A 23,796-nucleotide genomic window follows, 5' to 3' on the forward strand; every position below is an offset into this window, starting at 1 on the left:
AGACCAATGGAACAGAACAGAGCCCACACATCTACAGCCATCTGATCTTTGACAAACCTGACAAAAACAAGAAATGGGGAAAGGATTACCCTATTTAACAAATGGTGCTGGGAAAATTGGCTAGTCATAAGTAGAAAGCTGAAACTGGATCCTTTCCTTACTCTTTATATGAAAATTAATTCAAGATGGATTAGAGACTTAAGTGTTAGACCTAAAACCATAAAAACCCTAGAAGAAAACCTAGGTAATATCATTCAGGACATAGGCATGGGCAAAGTCTTCATGTCTAAAACACCAAAAGCAATGGCAACAGAAGCCAAAATTGACAAATGCAATCTTAATAAACTAAAGAGCTTCTGCACAGCAAAGTAAACTACTATCAGAGTGAACAGGCAACCTACAGAATGGGAGAACATTTTTGCAACCTACTCATCTGACAAAGGGCTAATATCCAGAACCTATGAAGAACTCAATCAAATTTACAAGAAAAAAACAAACAACCCCATCAAAAAGTGGGCAAAGGATATGAACAGATATGTCTCAAAAGAAGACATTCATACAGCCAATAGACACATGAAAAAATGCTCGTCATCACTCGCCATCAGAGAAATGCAAATCAAAACCACAATGAGATACCATCTCACATGTGTTAGAATGACAATCATTAGAAAATCAGGAAACAACAGGTGCTGGAGAGGATGTGGAGAAACAGGAACACTTTTACACTGTTGACGAGACTGTAAACTAGTTCAACCATTGTGGAAAACAGTGTGGCGATTCCTCAAGGATCTAGAACTAGAAATACCATTTGACCCAGCCATCCCATTACTGGGGATATACCCAAAGGACTATAAGTCTTGCTGCTATAAAGACACATGCACACGTATGTTTATTGCAGCACAATTCACAATAGCAAAGACTTGGAATCAACCCAAATGTCCATCAGCGACAGACTGGATTAAGAAAATGTGGCACATATACACCATGGAATACTATGCAGCCATAAAAAAGGATCAGTTCGTGTCCTTTGTAGGGACATGGATGCAGCTGGAAACCATCATTCTCAGCAACTATCGCAAGAACAGAAAACCAAATACCGCATGTTCTCACTCATAGGTGGGAACTGAACAATGAGATCACTTGGACACAGGAAGGGGAACATCACACACCGGGTCCTATTGGGGGTAGGGGGTAGGGGAAGGGATAGCATTAGGAGATATACCTAATGTAAATGACGAGTTAATGGGTGGAGCACACCAACATGGCACATGTATACATATGTAACAAACTGCACCTTGTGCACATGTACCCTAGAACTTAAAGTATAATAATAATTTAAAAAAAATGGTGCAGGAACAATTGCAAAAGGAACACAGAGAGCCTACTTTCTCTCCTTGGAATTCTCCCGTGTTTGTTATTAAGAAAAAATCTGTGAAATGCAGAATGTTAACAGATTTAAGGGCTTCTAATGCTGTAATTCAACTCATGGGCATGCTGCAACCTGGGCTGCCCTCTGCAACCATGATTCCAAAATACTGGCCTCTAATAGTAATAGATTTAAAAGATTGTGTCTTTACCATTCCTTTAGCTACCCAAGATTATGAAAACTTTGCTTTTACTGTTCCTGCTATAAATAAAAAAGAACCAGTGGACAGATACCCTTGGAAAATATTACCAAAAGGCATGTTAAATAGCCCAAGTATTTGTCAATCTTATGTTGGAAAAGCTATTAAGCCAGTTAGAGAACAATTCAAAAAGTGTTATATTATCCATTACATGGATGATATTTTATGCGCAGCTGAAACTAGGAGGAATTAATGCTGTGCTATAAACAGTTAGAAAAGGCTGTAACTGCAGCAGGGTTCATAGCTCTGAATAAAATCCAAACTTCTACTCCCTTTCAATATTTAGAAATGAAAGTAGAACAAAATACTATTAAGCCTCAAAAGGTTCAAATTAGAAGAGATAATTTAAAAACTCTAAATGATTTTCAAAAATTATTAGGTGACATTAATTGGATTCATCCAACTTTAGGTATTCCTATTTATGCTATGTCTCACCTCTTCTCTGCCTTATGAGGTGATTCTGATCTTTTTTTTTTTTTTTTTTTTTTGAGACAGAGTCTTGCTTTGTCGCCCAGGAGTGCAGTGCTGCAATCTTAGCTCACTGCAAGCTCTGTCTCCTGGGTTTACACCATTCTCCTGCCTCAGCCTCCCGAGTAGCTGGAATTACAGGTGCCCACCACCATGCCTGGCTAATTTTTTTGTATTTTCAGTAGAGACGGGGTTTCACTGTGTTAGCCAGGATGGTCTCGATCTCCTAACCTCGTGATCTGCCCGAAGAACTTCAATTAATTGAAGAAAAAATTCAACAGGCACAAGTGACTCGAATTGACCCTATGGAGCCATTACAGTTTTTAGTTTTTTCCTACTAAACATTCACCTACAGGAGTTATTGTTCAACAGAATGATCTTGATCTGGTTGGGTGGCTTTTTCTACCTCACAATACAACTAAAACACTCACTCTGTACTTAGATCAAATTGCTGTACTAGTAGGAAAAGCAAGGCTGCGCACAACAAAGTTAATGGGCTATGATGTGAATCAAATTATAGTTCCATTAAACAACAAATTCAACAATCTTATATTAATTCTTAGGAATGGCAAGTTAATTTGGCAGGTTTTATTGGCATTCTTGATCATCATTATTCTAAATCCAAAATATTCCAATTTATTAAATTAACATCAAGGATATTGCCTTCCATTACTGAAAAAATCCCTATTGAAGGGGCCATTACTGTTTTTACTGATGGATCTAGTAATGGAAAGGCCTCATTTGTGGGACTTCAACAACAAGTTTTTCAAACTGACTTTGCAGCTGTGAAAACAGTGTTAAAAACTTTTAAACAGCCAGTAAACATTGTTTCTGATTCAGCCTATGTAGTGCAAGCCACGCAAAATATTGAATGTGCCTTAATTCAAAATGTGACTAATGATCAACTTAATCTTTTATTTCATTCTTTACAGCAAGCAGTACAACAAAGGCATTCCCTTTTCTATATCACTCATATGAGAGCACATACTAACCTCCCAGGCCCTTTAACTAAACTTACTCAAAGGATGGATAATTATATGGGGAAAAGGATTTGCTTGTGTCTCTCCAGGTAACAATCAGGTGCCTGTATGGGTGCCCACCAAACATCGGAAGATCTATCATGAGCTACAGCAGGAAGAGAAGACTGTGGGAAGAGCCAAAACTCCTGATACGAGTGATGGCGCAAATAAACATCTCAGAGACAAAGGAGAAAACTAAGAATAGTCGTCAGGCAAATTGTCCAACATGGGGATAAATCAAGAAGTTGGCGCAGATGGCAAAGGACAACTTGAAAGCACAGAACAAACTAAAAACAACTAGTAACTGATGGTGGCCATGCTGGCGGTACCCACTGTGGCAGCAAGCCTTCTTACTATAGGAGCAACTCAGAATTTCACTTATTGGGCATATGTCCCATTTCCCTGTTTCTTCCTTTAATTAGGTCTGTGAGTTGGATGGACCCTGTTATTGAGGTGTACACCAACGTCAGTACCTGGATGCCTATGTCCACAGATAACTGAGGGCTAATGCATCCTAATGAGGAAGGGATAATAATAAATATATCGACAGAATATAAATATCCCCCAATATGCCTGGGACCTGCTGTTGGATGTTTACAGATTGACACACAGGCCTAGTTGGCAGTAGTCCCCGAAAAAATAAATCATGGGTTACTTTGCATATGATTTTTGGGGCATAGCTTAAAATATAATCATTCCCATCCTAAAACTCTGCAGTTCCATCTGAATAAGTTCAAATATAAACAAAATAGAGTTTAGTTTAATGGTGTGGATGCTTGAACTTGGGAAGATTGTATAGCAAGTAAGCTGAGGTGCTACAAAATAATTCCTATGGAATCATCATTAATTAGTCTCCTAAAAGGCTCTTTAAAAAAAATTGCACCAGAAGGCCTTCTTATAGAACAAATATAATAAACCAATGGAACCATTGGCAATTAAATCATACACAATATATTCAGACAAAAGCTGAGGTCCCTATCACATGGAGTCCTACTGGCATTGTCACCCCTAGTCCAAAAATAGTATCTCCTGCCATAGAGCACAAACATTCTGAATTATGGAAATTAGCTATGGCTCAAAGTTCAATCAAAATTTGATAGGGTAAATATAACAAGTATAAAGGGGAGGGAGGTAAAAATAAATATGCTCTTTCTTTTCTTTCTAACAGGACTTTTTGGATTCAAAGTTGTGTCCAGTCACCTTTTGTGCTAGCAGTAGGAAATGTTACTCTTGATATAAATACACACTTTATTTCATGCCCTGAATGTCATTTATGTCATTTTTTACATGCATTAATTCAACTTTTAATAAAAATCAGACTATCCTAATAATTAAAGCCAGGGAAGGAGTCTGAATCCTTGTGTCTTTAAATAGACTGTAGGAGGCATCTCCATCCATTCACATAGTAACTGAAATTCTTAAAAAACTTTTATCCCATTCAAAAAGATTTATAGTTGCTCTCATAGTTGCTTTAATTGGCTCATTGCTGTTACTACTACTACTGCAGTAGCTGGTGTGGCTCTACATTCATCTGTACAAACTGTTAAATTTGTCAATAAGTGACAAAAGAATTCCACAAAATCATGGAACTCTCAAACTCAAATAATTAAAAAAATAGTTAACCAAATTAATGATTTGTCAGACAGTGATTTGAATGGGAAATCATAAGTTTAAAAAGTAAAATTCAAATGCAATGTGATTGAAATACCTCTAGTTTTTACATGACTACTTATCTGTATAATAAAACAGAGCATGAGTGGGAAAAAGTGAAGAGACATTTAAAAGGTCATAGTGGAAATTTATCTTTGGATATTGCAAAACTGAAGGAACAAGTATTTCAAGCCTCTCAGGCACATATGACACCAATGCCAGGAACTGAAGTGCTTGAAGGAGCTACAGACGGATTAGCAGCTATTAACCCGCTAAAATGGATCAAGACACTTGGAGGCTCTGTGATTTCGATAATGATTGTGTTTTTAATCTGTGTTGTTTGTCTTTGTATAGTCTGCAGATGTGGAAGCCACCTCTGGAGAGAAAGCTGCCATCGAGAACAAGGAAAGATAGCTGTGGCGGTTTTGCAAAAAAAGAAAAGGAAGACATGTTGGTAGAAGAGCTGAGGCAGGACTCGCTTGTCTGTCATAATATAAAAGAGTCTTGGAAGATGTCCAGGGTTCAGGGTCTAAAACTCCTCAGGTCCAGGGTCTAAAACCCCTCATGGCCTTTGGAACACCAAGCTCTGTGCCAAAGGGTAGAAGCCTGCCCTGCCACACCACAAATCTAAGCCCAGGGCATAAAACCCCTCATGACTTGGATGAAATTCAGAGCTCAGGGCATAAAACCCCTTGTGGCCTCTGGAATGTACACAGACTTGTTGGTTGCTCTCCCAGGCTCATAAACATGTTCTCTATTATCTCAAGCAGCAGAACATATTCTATGTGCATCAAAGAAAAAGCTAATCTGTCACAGCTATGCTTGATGCACTGCTACCTTTCTACCCTCACACCCTCACCTGTTTACCCCCACATCCACATGTCCATACCACCTGCTTCTTTGTTTGATCACCAATAAATAGTTTGGGTTCCCAGAGCTCAGGGTCTTCACAGCCTCCATACCAGCGTTGGCCCCCTGGACCCACCTTATGTACTCTTAACCTGTCTTTTCTCATTCCTTTGACTCCGCTGGACATCGTAGCCCCCATGTCCTGGTGTTGGGCCATACAATTAACTTTCACCATTGGGACATTACAAACATAGTGTAAGCAGAAGTTTGATGAACTTGCACATGGGATTAGGCCTCTTGGAATGCACTTTCTTAGAATCCAGTTGCCAGTCTGTGAAGAAGCCAAGCAGCCACGTAAAGATGTCCATGTAAGAGTTAACCAAGGAGCCTGGCCAAAAACCCCTGCTGAGCTCCTAGTAGGTGGCCAGCACGATATACCAGCCTTGTGACCTTGCAGCTATCTCGGTACCCCAGCTGACACAACATTCTGTGAAGCAGAATCACCTGGTCAACTGATATTGTTTGAAGCTGTGTCCCCACCCAAATGTCTCCATCTGAGATCCAAAGTGTTGGGGAAGAGACCTGGTGGGGTGTGATTGGATCATGGGGACAAATTTCCCTCTTGCTGTACTCGTGAGAGTTCTCACAAGATCTGGTCGTTTAATGGTGTGGAGCACCTCACCCTTCACTTTCTCTATCCTGCTTCACAATGTGAAGATTGTTCCTGCTTCCCGTTCACCTCTGTCATGATTGTAAGTTTCCTGAGACCTCCCCAGCCATGCTTCCTGTACAGCTTGTGGAACTATGAGCCAATTAAACCTCTTTTCTTTATGAATTACCCAGTATCAGGTAGTTCTTTATAGCAGTGTAAGAACAGACTAATACATCAACCAAAAGAATTATGAGAAATGATATCCTGTTAGTATTTAAACCACAGGATTTTGGAGTGATTTGTAAAGTAGCAATAAACAACAAAAATGCAAGACTATAAGAACAAAAACAAAAGACCTATCTAATCTGGAAAATCAAGAAGGCTTTTCCAGAGGAATCAATAATTTACATAGAATCTGGAAGAAATAAAAGTATGAGTTAACTTTCAAACAGGGAACAGTGTCCATAATGGCCTGTGTTTGAAGGGAAGCAGATGCACTAAAAAACAGAATGGAGATTATTCATTTTCTTTTCTGTTGTTTGTTTTTTGAGACAGAGTCTTGCTCTGTCATCCAGGCTGGAGCACAGTGGCATGATCTTGGCTCACTGCAACCTCTGCCTCCTGGGTTCAAGTGATTCTCCTGCCTCAGCCTCCTGAGTAGGTGGGATTACAGGCACCCACCACCACGCCCAGCTAATTTTTGTATTTTTAGTAGAGACAGGGTTTTGCCATGTTGGTCAGGCTTAGGTCTTGAATTCCTGATCTCAAGCAATCCACCCACCTCAGCCTCCCAAAGTGCTGAGATTATAGGTGAGAGCCACCATACCCAGCCTAAAAAACAGAATGGAGATCATTTTCTTATGCATTTTTGCCTAATTATAAAACAGGCCAGACATGGTGGCTTATACCTGTAAGCACTTTAGGAAGGAGGCCAAGGCGGGAGGATCACTTGAGCCCAGGAGTTTGAGACCAGCCTGGGCAACATAATGAGTCTCCATCTATATAAGGAAAAAAATGTGTGTGTGTATGTGTGTGTGTGTGTGTAGAGAGAAAGAGAGAAGCAAACGTGTGCATACATTTATTTTATACAACAATAGTATACTTAAGAAGGAAACAAAAACCCAGAGCTAAAACTGATATGTCTAGTCTTGCTTATTAATACAGACTAGCTATTATGAGCCATCTGTGACATATCACATTGTGCTGGGACCATCTGCAATACTCCTAATCTAATGGTTTAAATGACAGCTCACACCCTCATTAGAAGATATTAGCACCTCAAAACACATTTGTTGGAAATAGCAAGGTACTGATCCCTTCAGATGCTATCAAGTAGCTGCACTGTAAACTAATGCACATCCTAGCAGGAACAAAGGGAATGCAGACACTGAGCCCCTTCTGTGGACCAGGACATTTGACAGACTCATACATTCTTTCCTTAATCTTCTCAGCAATCTAAAGGGCAGGTATTATTTTTCATTTTTTGCTTACTAAAGAAAGTAAGGCTTTTAAAGTTTCATTAGCTTGATCACACAGCTCAGAAGTAGTAGAGCAAAGTTTTAAATCCCAGGCTGTCTGCCTCCAAAATCTGCATCTATAATAGCTGTTGTTGGTTGCCTTCCCTGCTCCTGCTTCCCACTTTCTTCCAGACGTTTTTCAACACCCATATCCTACCATGCAGCCAGTGAGCTTCAAGGGTGACTCTCTTGCCTATAGCAGTCATTTTTTTTTTTTTTTCAGAGAGTCTCTCTCTGTTGCCCAGGCTGGAGTGCAGTGGCATGATCTCAGTCTCCCAGTTTGAAGCAATTCTCATGCTTTAGCCTCCCGAATAGGTGAGACTACAGGCACATGCCACCATGCCCAACTAACTTTTGAATTTTTTTTTGTAGAGACGGGGTTTCACCATGTTGCCCAAGCTGGTCTCAAACTCCTGAACTCGAGCACACTGCCTGCCTCAGCCTCCCAAAGTGCCAGGATTACAGGCGTGAGCCACCACGCCTGGCCCTCCAGTAGTTTTTCTTAGCAGCAGGTGCAACTAGCACTTGGGGCTGACCATTTCTTTGCTCTGCAGGGCTTTCAGGTGCATCGTATGATGTTTAGTATCCCTGACCTCCACTTGCCATCATTCTAACAACTCAAAATGCCCAGCATACACTTGTATGGCAGTGCTCAGCCTGAGAATGGCCAGTTCAAACAGAATGCCGTGCCTCCTGCCAATGATGGGTTCAGGAACTTACCTAGCAATTGGTGAGCTGCCCCGTGAAGGGGATTTCCCTGCCACATGGAATGATCCATGTGCTTTCCACAACCTCAGCACTGCACAGTAATCCTATCACTTTTGATATTCTTTTTCCCATTTTACAGATGAAGAAACTGAAATACACGTGGAATCAATGGCATGGCCAGGTCATATGGTCAGTAATTAATGAAGCTGGAGGCTTAATATACTGCAAAATAAAATTATGGGAGTGACCTGAAGATCCAGATTGGATCCCAGGGCCAGAATTGGATAGTAATTTGATTGAATTTGTTAAATTATCTAAAATGACTGTCATCACAAGTGAGGCTAGTCAGCCTTAAACCCTGAAAAAAGGAAGGTCTCAGAGATAAAAAGCAGTATTCGCTATTAAAACATGACTCATGGTTTAGATCTCAATAACTTCAACCACAAAAAAAACTTGTTTTAAACATGATTCATGGAAGTTTTTCATTCATCAAAGTATTTGCTACTTGGGCAAAGCCATTAGGGCCAGGGTTATACACGCCTGTAGAGGCCAAAGAGATAAATGGCGCTGTTCAGAGTGAGACAACAGGGTGTGGTTAGGGCTGATGAAGCAAGAGAGTGAATGAGCTGATTAAAGGCATTGGGATTGATGTTTTGCCCTGGAAAGATCATCCCTAAAGTGAGACGGGTGACTCACGTTCTCTTAGCTTAAGGTCTTTAAACATTCCATAGACATTATTGTCCAGGATAACAAAAAGCTAGTTGCACAAATTTAAAATATCCCTGTCGCTGGGACAATGATTTCGCATTGCAATTTGACCTTCTGCTTTTGAAAATCAGACTCATAAACTAGGTAAATGTAAGTCCATTCCTTAAAGACGGATTCACTCCTGATATACAGAGAAATCAGGTTTCTAAGCCTGATTTACTATACATACCAGCCTGTGAGCTCCCTTGGGAGACACAATATATCCTTGCTTTGTGAACATAAAGCATACATCATTTCCTTGTGGACGACAAATATGTTTTTCTTATTTGTTATATGCTGACGATTTTAAAATTTGTCTGTGGAGGTCACAACTCTCATTAGTCAAAAACTTAAAAACCTGTACCAGGCTTGCTGTAAAAATTAGATGATTTAAGGTAGTTTGTTAAACATTTTTTATTGCATTAAACTTTTAGGAAATTTTAAGAATAACTGTGAGAGATTCAGTAGATATATAGGTAAAGGACACAAGCATGTAATCTACAATAGAGGAACTACAATTGTCTAGCAGATACTTGAAAAAACATTTGGCCCCCACAATTATACCAGCTATGCAGTATTTCTATCTCAATCTCAGGCCACTCCCCCAAGCTCCATATTCAAATGTCCAATTGCTCATCCGAGATCACTTAGAAGCCTACTGGCATCTCAATTCAACATGTCCAAAACAGAATCTTTGCTTCACTCTCCTTTTTCCCACATACCTGATCTTCTCCTACCTCAATTAATTGCATTACTTTGTTCATCAGGCAAAATATATAGGAATCATGCTTACGTTTTTCTCCTTCCCAGTTCTTCCATACAAAGTCTGTCACTGAGCTGGAACTGGTGATGTCCTGGGGACACTTGGGTGCTGCCTGGACCCACCCAAATGCCAGAACAGGAGTGACTTGATTAAGTTCCTCAGGGAGCTAGATTAAGCAGATACCCTTTCTCTTGTTTCACACACACACAAAACTCTTGCCCTCCTAGAAGTTCACCTCTCAAAACAATACCAGCCAAGCAGAAGAGGAAACGAAGAGCAAGTGTCTAGGGGCCCTGATTTGCCTGGACACCCATCTGGGTGATTTGGGGTGGCCAACTTGAAACAGCTTTTTCTCCTCCAAGCCATTCTCTCCTGTTCTCAGCCAGCTTTCTGCAACCATGAGGTCAAAAAGAAAAACAAATATCTTTGTGCTTTGACATTTGTGATAGGCAAGGTACTCTAAAACGCAGGGTTCGGGGCAGGGGTCCCTTTCTTCTGAATTCAAGAAAGGCACTGAGTCTTCTTTTTTTTTTTTTTAAGACAAGGTCTTGCTCTGTCACCCAGGCTGACGTGAAGTGGCAGGAACATGGCTTACTGCAGCCAGTCTCAGTCTCCTGGGCTCAAGCAATCCTGCCACCGCAGCTTCCCAAGTTGCCGGGACTACAAGCACATGCCATAGTGGCCTGCTAACTCTTTTTTTGTTATTATTATTGTAGAGACAAGTTCTCACTGTTGCCCAGGCTGATTTCAAACTCCTGGGCTCAAGCAGTCCTCCCACCTCAGCTTCCCTAAGTGCTGGGATTACAAGCAAGATGCACCACTGTACCTAGCTTTAATTCATTTTATCATTCATCTTTATTGCTTTCATTGCAATGCTGTTAACTTCTTATGAACTCTTCGTTCTAATAAATAAACACATCAAGGTTTTTAATAAATAAATCAGGAGTCTATAAATTCTTACTAGTTTTAATAGAAACATTGCTGCTAAAATGGTGTATTCTAGCTGTGTGAGCTTTTGGAAAATGTTTTCATTTTCTTTATGTTTGAATGTTCTTCCAAGTCTTTGAAAATACTACACATTCTGAGTTGAAAAGCTTTATAATAGGTAAAACTCATTAACCCATATACTTTCAATGCTGGGCACAGCAGGTGTGGTAGGTAGAAATATAAGATGACTCCCAAGATTTTTGCACCCTGGCATACACATATCTTTTTCCAGTTGTTGAAACACTAATTTAGGTGCTGCTGTGAAGGGATTTTGTAGATGTGAATAATGTTCCAAATCAGTTGACTTTAAGATAGAAAGATGATCCTAGGTGGGCCAGATCTATCAGTTGAGTCCTTAAAGGGAACAGCACCCTTCCTGAGAAAGAGATTCAAAGCATGAAGGATTAAAATTGAGGGAGATTCTCTATTGCTGGCTCTGGAAATACAGTAGGTCATGTGGTAAGTTGTTCAAGTGACCTCTAGTTGCTGAGAGCAACTCCCAGGTAAGAGCCAACAAGGAAATAATGACTGCAAGGAGAAGAATCTGGCCACACTATGTGAGCTCGGAAAGGAACTCTGAGTGCCAGAAGAGGATGCAACCAAGCCAACACCTTGAGTTTAGTCTTACGAGATCCTGAGTAGAGAATCCAGTGACACCATGCCCAGATTTACTACAACCCTAGAGGCTAAAGGCAACACTCCCTTATTATCTCACAATGCTGTATTGTCTTTAGCCTCTAAGGTTATTTAGTAATTTAGTAACAAAAAGCAAATACAGTAGAACATGCTAATATTAAGATACAACCTCTATATCATATGATGCAGTGTGAATCAGCACAGTCGAGATTGCAGTATCTCTGGAAGCCATTTCTATACTGGACAACTCTTTGCAATAATTCAACTACGCATGCAAGTGATCAAATTAATATATCTTACAAAACTAAATGTATCTTCAACAATACTCTTCCTTAACCGGTACCAAAAAAAAAAAAAAAAAAACAACCTGTGGATATTCTCTAACACCTCTCAACACAAGGGAAAGTGTCATAGATGGAAGTGAAGACTAAAGAGCGACAATAGAATTCACTGATTAAGGTTTAAATATCTTACTTTTATGACTTTTTATTTGCAAAAATAGAAAATTGATCATGTGAACACATTTGTATTAAACGATGTTCCTGCAAATTAGGGGCCCTGAAATTAAGCTTCATTAGGTTCATGGTAAGTCTACCTCTCTCTTTATCCATAGCACTTGGCAGAGGACCTGGCATCTGAATGACAGGTCTCAAATATTCTTTCTCATATGATTACATTAAATAAATCATTAAATTGTTATTTACTTAAATAACTTTACATTTTTCTTGAGTGAATTAACACTACTTGAAGGATCCCTGTAAACTGAGTCTACTTTCAATTTCCTATCTACTGGGTCATTTATAAGAAAATACATTACATGTATACTTCCTCATCTCTGCTTATTTCTAAGAAAGAAAAGGTAAGTAATTTCGTTTTTGTATTTCAATTAGTAATTCAATAACCTGTCTGTTGTTTGTTTAAAAGCAAAATAGCTTATCTCAGAGTTCAGATTAGACAATCTCACCACTAGTGTTTGGATTCAGTGTCTTTTGAGGTGAAGTGAAAGAAGAACCTTTCAGAAACGCATGCAGTTAATTCAAAAAGAGAAAGAAGGATCTAGTTCTAAAGAGGTTTTTGTCTATAATTGATTTTTCTAAAGAAAAAATCAACAAAAAATATAGTGTATCGATGCTGAATACTCCACTCTTTCAAACAGACGCTTTCGTATTATAATTTGTATCAGATACAGTATCAAGAAAATTAAAATGCCCATTTACTAAGAGTAAAAAATGTTCTTCAGTTAAGTCTGGTAATAAAAACTTCAAGATAAGATTTCAAAATTACATAAGCCTGCAGTTCTTCTAACAAAGATTACTAAACTATAGTATCAGAAAAGGTACTTTTGGGGAATCAAATGATAGTGAAGCTTCCCTCCTGGTTTATACTTTAAACTTGCTTAGCTAAAGGCAGTGCTTCCTACCACCCCCATTTAGTGTAAATTTTGTTAGCCTGAAACTTAAAATGCAAAGTGATGCACAATATACAATGTTATTCATAATGATAATAACTGCTATAGTATTTGGATATAAGAGTTTTCACAGGCAGGAAAACATTCAGTTTCTAAAAAATGATTCAAAGTTCATGAAAAAGTATAAATAAATGGTTTACTCTGTTGTTCACATGAATCCCTAAGGACGTGGAATGGAAACAAACAGCAATTATTCTTTAAAAAAATCCTTTTTAGGAGCTACTTTGTCATTGTATTCTAGCCTCAAAACAATTGCTTTGCATGTAACTTTTTTTAAAAACTGAAAAAAAATATGCTTTATCTTTTTTTTCTGACTACACAATTTTTCTTTTTTTAATCAGAAACTCATTGCTTGCTAATGACTACACAATTATTGTTGCTGTTGTTGTTTAGAGACAGGGTCTCACTCTGTCACCCCAGCTACAATGAAGTGACACAATCATAGCTCACCGTAGCCTCAAACCCCTGGGCTCAAGTGATCCTTCCAAGTAGCTAAGGCTACATGCCGCCATGCCTGGCTAATTTATTTTTATTTTTTTATAGATGGGGTCTTGCTATGTTGCTCAGCCTGATCTTGGATTCCTGGCTTCCAGCAGTCCTCCTGTGTAGCTGGGATTACAGGCTTGAGCCATAGCACTGGCCTAAAATAAGTATTTTTCAGTTCCTTATTTAAAATATTCTTAGCAGGCTTGGCACAGTGGCTCATGCCTGTAATCCCAGCACTTTTGGAGTCTGAGGCAGGCAGATCACTTGAGGCAGATCACGATTGAGACCAGCCTGGCCAACATGGTGACACCCCGTCTCTACTAAAAATACGAAAAGATTAGCCAGCGTAGTGGCACTTGCCTGTAATCCCAGCTACCAGTGGGGCTGAGGCAGGAGAATCGCTTGAACCTGGGAGGCAGAGGTTACAGTGAGCCAAGATTGTACCACTGTACTCCAGACTGAGTGACACAGTGAGACTCCATCTCAAAAAAATATAAAATAAAATACAATATTTCTAGTAGTATATAAAACCAAAATCACCACAAACTTCTTTACAGGCTAATCTGTTTATAATAAAATTGTATTTAGATAGATTACATGAAAGTGATTCGACTCAAAATGTATCTGACTTCAGATGATATTTATTAGATTACGTTTTTATTTCTTTATCTATTCAGGTTTGTGGCAGCCAGCTACCAAGGTGGCTCCCAATGACCTTTGCCTCTGGCATAAATGCTCATGTGTAGTCCCTTCCTACATTTTATCACAGCTGGTCTGTGGGACTAACAGAATACACCAGAAGTGATGATATGCAACTTTTGAGGCTAGGTCATACAAAGACATTGAGGTTTTTGCCTTGTTCTATGTCAGATCACCCTCTCTGGAAGAAATCAACTGCCTTGTCATGAGGATACTCACAGTCTTACGAAGAAGTCCGTGTGGCAAAGAACTGAGGTCTCCTGCCAACAGCTGGGTGAGTGAGTCATCTTGGATGAAAATCCTCCAGCCCCAGTCAAGCCTTCAAATGACTGCAGCCCTGGCTGAAAAATTAAGTGCAACATATGAGAGACCTTAAGGCAGAATCACCCAGGTAAGTTGCTGCAAGATTTCTGATGCACAAAAATTGTGTGAGAGATCAAATGTTTATTGTTGCTTCAAGGTTGTGCAGTATTTTCTCGTAATCTGAACATTTGTAGAGGTTTCTGAGAATTGATCTCCAGATTCCATAAATTGAGAAATTTAAAAGAGCAGTGGATGTACAGCAATTTTTCTTGCCACAAACCTGAATTAACCTTACAGATTTTTTAATATGAGTCCTGAGATATAATTTTACTTTTTGGAGAACAGACTTATCCTTTCAATAGCTTAACTTTTCTTTTTTAAAATAAAAATGTTTGGAAAACTAGACTCCTATTTCCTCCATATTAGAAATGAAATTTGATCCTGTGGTGGCAATTTTTCTCTCTCTCATTACATATGTTGGAAATTCTGATAATGAGAACGTTAGAAGCAGAGATAAAGATTATATAAAAGGCCAGGCGCGGTGGCTCAAGCCTGTAATCTCAGCACTTTGGGAGGCCGAGACAGGCGGATCACGAGGTCAGGAGATCAAGACCATCCTGGCTAACACAGTGAAACCCCGTCTCTACTAAAAAATACAAAAAACTAGCCGGGCGAGGTGGCAGGCGCCTGTAGTCCCAGCTACTCAGGAGGCTGAGGCAGGAGAATGGCGTAAACCCGGGAGGCGGAGCTTGCAGTGAGCTGAGATCCAGCCACTGCACTCCAGCCTGGGCGACAGAGCGAGACTCCGTCTCAAAAAAAAAAAAAAAAAAAAGATTATATAAAAGAGGGAGGAGACAGAAAAGGGGGTGAAATGTAATCTCACAATTTCCTGCACCACTTATTTATTTCCTAAGATCTTGTCTCACACAAAAGACATCAGAGACAGAAAGTTTTCTCTGTCCACATCTCCCATAGGGACAAAGATAGCTTACCATTTCTTGAAGAATAAAGAAAAAACGAATTTTTATTTATCAAAATTTAAACACCAATTAGGCATAGAGGTTAAAATTAATTGAGACATCTCTAAGAGTAACAAGTACCACTACTCTGGGCACATTGCCCATGGGGTAGCCCTGCTCTACAAGAAGCAGTAAAGCCAAAATAAACAAACAAAAAACAAAGAATAACGAGTAGTTCTCTCTTTAGCACCATGTAAACTATATTTTCAATATCTCATTCCCATTCCAATCCCAAATTTTCCAAAGCAAGGAACATCCACTATTTAACATAAAACATAGAACATATTAAAGATAAATGAAGAGTAGGGTTTGAAACCATTGCAAGATCTGGTCTCCACTAACAAAAAAAAAAAATTCAACAATGCAGATGATAAAATACTACTGATGTTACCTGGTTCTGTAGGAATTGTTCTCTTAATATACTTGGATACACTTGTAGAAAATAATCCACCTGCAACTTGGTATATATATTCTCTCCTAGCAATAATGTACTTTTCAGAGTGTCTTCACATCTATTACTAGAAATGCTATTATGTAAGTAACCAGAATTATTATCTCTTTTGAACAGATGATGAAAGTTTGAAGAGGACTTTCTCAAGGACAGCTAGTTAGTGGCAAGGAAGAGACTGTAATTCAGACTTTCTGGAATCCAAAACGGAGCCTTTCTCCTATTTTCTTTGTTGAATGCACTAAGCAAATCTCTAGGATTTAGAAAAAATAATTAATTTAAGAGTATTATTCTAGTTTTTCATTCACTTTTAAGTTCTATATTAATTATTAATTCAATATATATTATATAGTGTTTTTTTTTTAAGATGCGGTCTCACTCTATTGCCCAGGCTGGAGTGCAGTGGTACAATCATCGCTTACTGCAGCCTCAAACTTCTAGGCTCAAGGGACCCTCCCACCCTAACCTCCCTAGTAGCTGGGAATGTAGGTATGAGCCACTGTGCCCAGCTTATATAGTAATTTTTTTAAATACTTAAAAACAATTTTTAAGGCACAGTGGCTTACACTTGTAATCCCAGCACTTTGGGAAGCCAAGGTGGGAGGATTACTTGAGTTCAGGAGTTTGAGACTAGCCTCAGCAACATAGCAAAACCCCATGTGTACAAATAATTTTTTTTTTTTTTTTTTTGAGACAGAGTCTTGCGTTGTCACCAAGGCTGGAGTGCAGTGGCACCATCTCGACTCACTGCAACCTCCACCTCCCGCTTCAAGCGATTCTCCTGCCTCAGACTTCCAAGTAGCTGGGATTACAGGCACATGCCACCACACCCAGCTAATTTTTGTATTTTTAGTAGAGATGGGATTTCACCATGTTAGCTAGGCTGGTCTTGAACTCTTGATCTCAAGTGATCCACTTGCCTCGGCCTCCCAAAGTGCTGCTATACCAGGTGTGAGCCACCATGCCTGGCTATACAAATAATTTTTTTTAAAGTTGGCCAGGTGTGGTGGTGTATGCCTATTGTCCCAGGTACTTAGGAGGCTGAGGTGGGAGGATCACTTGAGCCCAGGAGGCTGAGGTTGCAGTGAGCACGATTGCACCACTGCACTTCAGCCTGAGTGACAGAAACCTCATCTCAAAAAATATACGTATTTTTTATACAGATAGGGTCTCACTATTTTGCCCAGGCTGGTCTTGAATTCCTGGGCTTACATGATTCTCTCACCTCAGCTTCCCAAAGTGCTGGGGTTACAGGTGTGAGCCAGCATGCCTGGCCATACAGTTATATTTTCAATGCACTATTTTATAAAATTAGCTTATTATTATCCCAATATTCATTGTTTCTGTTCCATACACTTATGTCAGTCCTTTCCATTACTAATGATCAGTCCATTGGTACAAAGAATAGCCTACATATAAAACAAACGTTTTTCTCCTACCTACGCACACTTTGACTGAGGATGTGAATTTGCTGTCACCAATTTTTGACTCTTCAGGTAGCTTTCTGAAGGAAGAGCAGAACGGAATGGAAAAGAGAAAACAGTCACTTCTGGCTTCAACATGGAACCAGATTATTGAACCAGAAACAATGAATATTGGGATAATAATAAGCTAACCAGAAATAGGTCATGAATGGAAAAGCAAAACAAGAAATATTACTAAGAATGTTATCCAACTAGACTAGAAATGGCATATCAAGTAGATGAGAAAAACAAAGCACAATAAGGAGGGTTGTTGAAGCACCTGGAATGACTAGGCTAAGGCAATAGCTATAAAAGATAATGCCCTTGAAGACCCAGCTTAAGACTCTCCCTCTACAAAACCTACCCTCATTTCCCCCCAAAAAATTGTACTCTCTAAAATAATACAGCACCTCTCCTGTAGCCTTCATCAGGCCAAAGCTATTTATGACTTAGCACAAGAAGACTCTAATCTCCTTTAAGGCAGGGTCCTTGTTGGGCTCATTTAACTCCTATGGTTTTTTTTGTTTGTTTGTTTTTGGAGACTGAGTCTTGTTCTGTTGTCCAGGCTGGAGTGCAGTGGCGCAATCTCGGCTCACTGCAACTGCCCCCTCCTGAGTTCAGATGATTCTTCTGCCTCAGCCTCCCGAGTAGCTGGAACTACAGGTGCATGCCACCACGCCAAGCTAATTCTTGCATTTTTAGTAGAGATGGGGTTTCACCATGTTGGCCAGGCTGGTCTCGAACTCCTGACCTCAGGTGATGCACCCGTCTCGGCCTCCTAAAGCGCTGGGATTACAGGTGTGAGCTGCTGCGCCCAGCCTCCTGTGTTTTTTTGTTATTGCCAGTTGGGTGAGCTGGGGTAGAGGGAGAGATATATTTTCTTCACAGCTACAGTTCTTATTAACAGGTTGAAGGTGGAGGACAAGGAGGAGAGGAAAGGAAGGGGGAAGCAACCTCAATGTTTAAGAAGTGTCCTCTGTGTGCTTGACACAGTGCTAGACATTTTATATATGTCATCTCAGAGGGGAAACTAAGGCTTACAGCATTTAGTAATCTATCCAAGATCGCTCAACTGATGTTGAGTGGTAAAGTCAGGATTTGAATCTAATTATTTCTTCTTCCAAAACTGGTACTGAGTTTGAGTGTGTTGGTCCACACCTGTAATCCCAGCACTTTGGGAGGCCAAGGCAGGTGGATCACTTGAGGCCAGGAGTTCAAGACCAGTCTGGTCAACATGGCAAAACTCCAATTCTACTAAAAATACAAAAATTAGTCGGGTATGGTGGTGTGCGCCTATAGTCCCAGCTACTTGGGAGGCTGAGGCATGAGAATTGCTTGAACTCGGGAGGTGGAGGCTGCAGTGAGCTGAAACTGCACCACCGGACTCTAGCCTGGGTGACAGAGCGAGACTTTTTTCTCAAAAAAACAAAACAACAACAACAAAAAACTGGTAACGAGTTTAAGTATTTGCTGGAAAATTAGTTCTGTTATGGTATTTGGAGAGGGCTGAAGGAAGGCATTTCACAATTGTTCTTACTTCTGGGTCATGAAAGAATCTCTCCCATAAAAGTGTACATGTGCAAATATATACCTATCAGTTTTGCATACCATTTCAGAAGGATTGGCTAAGGAACCATGGAAACGAAGGCAAAAACCTCAAGATTACAGTATTCCCAACCACCTTCTCCCATTCCACTCCACCCTATCCCTCTTCCCAAAGCCTGAGAGTAATTAAAACCAGAGAAAATACAAACATGAAAGTTTGGTTGGGAGAAGCAAATGCAAACTTCAAACATAGCATTGTACTCGAAAATGTCATGGAGAATTTGATTAGGAGACACTGAAGAATGTAGTGTTACAATCTTGAAATTTCAGTTATGACATTCAGACCACATATGATGTAAGGCTGAGAGACAGAGTTATCACAACACATCCTAAGAGAGAGACTGAAAATGGCCGAAAATCAAACTGAATGGAAAACCCAGGAAGTATACTATATTTAATGGGAGAGAGGTTTATTTCTCTTATTTTGTCTAGGGAACTTTTCTTGAAAAATATGTTTGGATTTTATGGGCTAAAGAACATGTTTTAAATGAGGTTTATGTGATTTTTATTTATACCCTGTATTTTTTCCAAGAGGATTTAAAAGAGATTATAGGTTTATAGAAAATATAACAAAATATTATGAGTCATACATAGGATAAAAAGGTAGAGACATAAAATAGAGCCAGGAATGAAGCTAATTTTAAACCCATGAATTTATATAGTGATTAGGCCTTTACTTCCTCCAGGTAATTTCTTTTTTCCTTTTAAATTTTCTGTAGAGACAGGATCTCACCATGTAACCCATGCTGATCCTGAACGCCTAGGCTCAACGGATCCTCCAGCCTTTCCCTCCCAAAGTGTTGGAATTACATGCGTGAGCCACCGCACTCAGTCCCTCAAGGCAATTTCTAAAAATTATGCAGCACAAAGAGTTTTACGTATTAGGTATACATTTTTCATAAGTTACATGGTATTTTCACATACATTATTTTAGTTGATCCTAAATGGACTTTGTGAAGCAGTTATTATCCACATTTTCCAAATAAGAAAACGGAAGCCCAGAAAAGAACTTGAAAATCCTGTCCTTCAAGGTGGCAGACTTGCTTGAGGCCAGTAGTTCAAGACCAGCCTGGGTAAAAGAGGGAGTCTCCATCTCTCCAAATAATAATAATTACAAATGATTGGGGTGTGGTGGCATGTGCCTGTGGTCCCAGCTACTCAAGAGGCTGAGGCAGGACAATCACCTGAGCCCAGGAGGTCAAGACGGCAGTAAGCCATGATTGGGTCACTGTACTCCAGCCTAGATGACAGAGCGAGACCTCCTCTCAATCAGTCAGTCAGAACAATATGCATTTGACATCTATGGCCCTTGCATTTTCACAAGAGGATTACTACCTTTTTTACAGATGGCTTTAGATTTGGACACTGGTTAAGCAGAAAATTAAGACTTCATGCTTGGAATAGCCCTTACTCCTTTACTTTATAGACAAGTGCACTGAACCACTCATACGTTTTTTAAAATTTTTTTTTAATAATTATTTTATTTATTAAGACAGGGTCTCAACCTATAGCCCAAGCTGGAGTGCAGTGGCACCACCTTAGCTCACTGCAGCCTCGACTCCCAAGCTATCCTCCCTCTGCAGCCTCCCAGGTAGCTGGGACTGCAGGCACAAGCTATCGCAACCTGTGCTCTGAAGCTTTAAGAGGCTAAACGATTCCTCACATTAATCCAATCAGTTACAGGTACAGCCAAGACCAGAAGCCATGTTTCCTAAGTTATTCTCCTTATAACACATTACCTCTATAGCTTTATACCCATTTCTATGATTTTTGTTACATACCCAGTTTTGACCCTGTTTCCTGTCACATTTTCCCTTTTGTCTACTGGGTAAAGTTCTAAATGCATGGTGACATAACATACAAGGCCCTGCATAACCTGGCACAAGAGACCTCTCCAGGTATTCTCCTCCTCTAACAATGCAAGAATACTCCTGACTCCTAGGATGCCAGGCATTTGTGTAACATCCTGACAGAGTTGTTCAGTTGAGGCTGTTGGTGAAGGAAGGCCACGTCCCTCTATCTTGTGAGAGTGAAGACTTGAGTTTCTCCTCTATCACCCAGGAAGACTTGGGTGAAGGCACTCAAGTGGGAGGGACAAAATGACATCTGAAACCTGGAAGCCTTGGGCAGGGACCTCTCCTTCCTCAAACTAAAGGTGAATGAACCAAATTTTGCAATTCCAGGTAGTTTTTCATGTCAAATTCTTCCGTGCCATCCCTCACCCTTTAGTAAAATCCCTTCCAAATATTCCAGAAAAACCTTGTGAGTTCATATTTGGCAAGGCCATCCAAAGCACATAGCAACTCTCCACATCTACCCAGCATGATGATGTCAGCACTAATTATATAATGAGAGGCCCCAAAGAGAAGAGTATTAGGCAAAAGGAACCAGGGCTACTAAGTCCCAATCACTTTTCCCCAGCAATGATTCTCCTTCCATATGAGGTTATGGGTTATGAGGATATGAGTTAGTCAATTAGATTCCTTCTGCAACTTCAAATTCCCTCAACAGATCCAGGAATTTTGCACATTCTGTTCCTCGTCCATAAACTTTGGTTCCCTTCCCCAAACTGTTGTTCTTTTGACAAACTCTATACATCATTCATATTCCTGGCTCAGAAATCATAATCTCTAAGAATCATAATCTTTCCTGACACTCTATTCTCCACCTCCTCTTCCATAACCTGTGCTCTTTTTTAACAGAGTGGTGACATTTTGGGCTGGATGATTTAAAAAGGAAAGTAGAAAAACAGAACATAGAACATGCAGGGCCTCTAGTTGCTATGCCTGGCAGTACACGAAACATAGTATTCAATAACTATTACTCGAATGCATAGTCATTTTGCTTTTTCCTTTAACAGTATTTCTTAACAGGTAACTCATGAACACTGCAAAAAGCATCAAACTGCACAAAAAAATTCAGGGAAAAGTACATTTTCCCCCCAATCCCATTCCCTTCTTTCTCTTAAACACCAATTACCTTTCCTTTCAGATTGATTATGCATATATGGGTATGTAAATGTTTTCCCACTATTTGTTACACATAAAAATTGTATACAATTCATATATTACATATGGTGCATGTTATATACACACACATATACAGACTTCTCGGTTTTGCTTAAGCTAAATCAGGCTTTTTTTTTTTTTTTGAGCAGCCCTCAGAACTAGGACAGATCCAGAGGCTTTATTCATTTTTATTTACTATTATTATTTTGAGACAGAGTCCCGCTCTGTTGCCCAGGCTGGAGTGCAGTGGTGCAATCTCGGCTCACTACAACCTCCACCTCCCGGGTTCAAGTGATTCTCCTGCCTCAGCCTCCCGAGTAGCTGGGATTACAGGCGAGCGCCACCACGCCCGGCTAATTTTTGTATTTTTAGAAGAGACGAGATTTCGCCATGTTGGCCAAGTTGGTCTCGAACTCCTGACCTCAGGTGAGAGCAACGTAATACTCCACTGTACGCGTATACCATGATTTACTTCGCAGTCCCAGATTTACGGCTTCCCATTTATAAATAATGCCATTTTCACCTTCAAGCCCCGATGCCAAACACAGAAATAACACCCCACCCCCACCCCCTCGCCGGGTGCCTCCCACATTTTCACACACATTTTCAGCAACCCAGGGCGGGGCCCTGCACCGAACACCGCCTCTGCCGTCCCCCGACGTGCCCCGCGCCCCCACCGCAGGGCGGAAGGCGACAGAACCTGGCCTCTGCCTCCCCACCAGCCCCGTTCCCGGCGTCTCCCGGCCGCCAGGCTCGCCCGCTCAAACGTCGCGGAAAAACCAAAGCCTGGACTCGCCCTGCCGGGGGACAGAGCGGACCGGGGAATTCCGGCTAGGTGCGGGGCGGTGCTGCGGCGACCGGGCGCGGCCAGCGTGCGGGGCTCCTCCCCCTTCCTCCGGCGGCGCCGGCGGCCGCAGCACTTCCGGGTCAACGCGGAGGCGGGGCGGAGGTGTTGCGGTGGCTGTTATTGTTCGGCTGGGCTCGGTCGGGCGCTGTCTCCCTCTGCTCTGCGGGTGTCAGTTCGTCCGGCTTCCTCACAGCCACTCACTCCCGGCGGCTGACAGCAGCGGCAGCGGCGGCGGGCGGGGCCTGGCGTTTCGAGGCTGAGCGGCGCCGGGCTTAGGGGCGCGGAGGAGGAGCAGTAGCGGGAGGAGGAGCCGTGTGCCCTGGCACTGAGCGGCCGCGGCCATGGCGTACGCCTATCTCTTCAAGTACATCATAATCGGCGACACAGGTGAGGGCCCCGGGCGCGGCCGGGCGAGTGTCGGCGGCCTCCGGACCCGGGCTGAGGGGCAAACGGCGTCTGGCGGTGGCGGGGACGCGGACTCCACCCGGCGCCTCCCTCCCGTCCGCGCCGCTCCATTTCCGCAGTGCTGGAGCTGGTGACGTGGGCACTGCGAGCGGCCGCGGCCTGGCCAGGCCCGGTCTGCGGCCCCCGACCGGGCCAGTCTTGCAGCTGAGGGCCGCGGCAGCCGTTTGCGACACTCGATTCAGGAAGTGTGTGACAGGAGGGGAGGCCTAGCGCAGGGCCGCCGGGACCCGACTCACATGACTGCACCCCACCCCCAGAGCCCCTCGCGTTAGGTCTCTTCGCGGCCCCAGAAGAAAGAAAAAGGGAATCCTAGGAGAGCAGAAGGTGTTGGGGCCTGGGTCTTAGTTCCTGACGAGTAACAACC

General features: G+C 41.3%; 1 protein-coding gene across 2 annotated transcripts in view; it reads left to right on the forward strand.

Annotated features, from left to right (window-relative positions):
* Nucleotides 1-22,819: 22,819 nt before the first annotated feature.
* Nucleotides 22,820-23,796, forward strand: part of RAB2A (RAB2A, member RAS oncogene family) — a 107,488-nt gene continuing 106,511 nt past the window's right edge. The window contains exon 1 of one of the 2 annotated variants that reach the window (XM_033203225.1): nucleotides 22,820-23,354. In XM_033203225.1, the coding sequence (XP_033059116.1) occupies nucleotides 23,309-23,354 (46 nt within the window). In that variant the 5' untranslated portion in view covers nucleotides 22,820-23,308. The remainder of the gene's footprint in view (nucleotides 23,355-23,796) is intronic. The other variant, XM_033203226.1, reaches the window with a different exon arrangement.

Source organism: Trachypithecus francoisi, unplaced genomic scaffold (genome assembly GCF_009764315.1).
Source record: "Trachypithecus francoisi isolate TF-2019V2 unplaced genomic scaffold, Tfra_2.0 Lachesis_group7, whole genome shotgun sequence".
NCBI lineage: Eukaryota > Metazoa > Chordata > Mammalia > Primates > Cercopithecidae > Trachypithecus > Trachypithecus francoisi.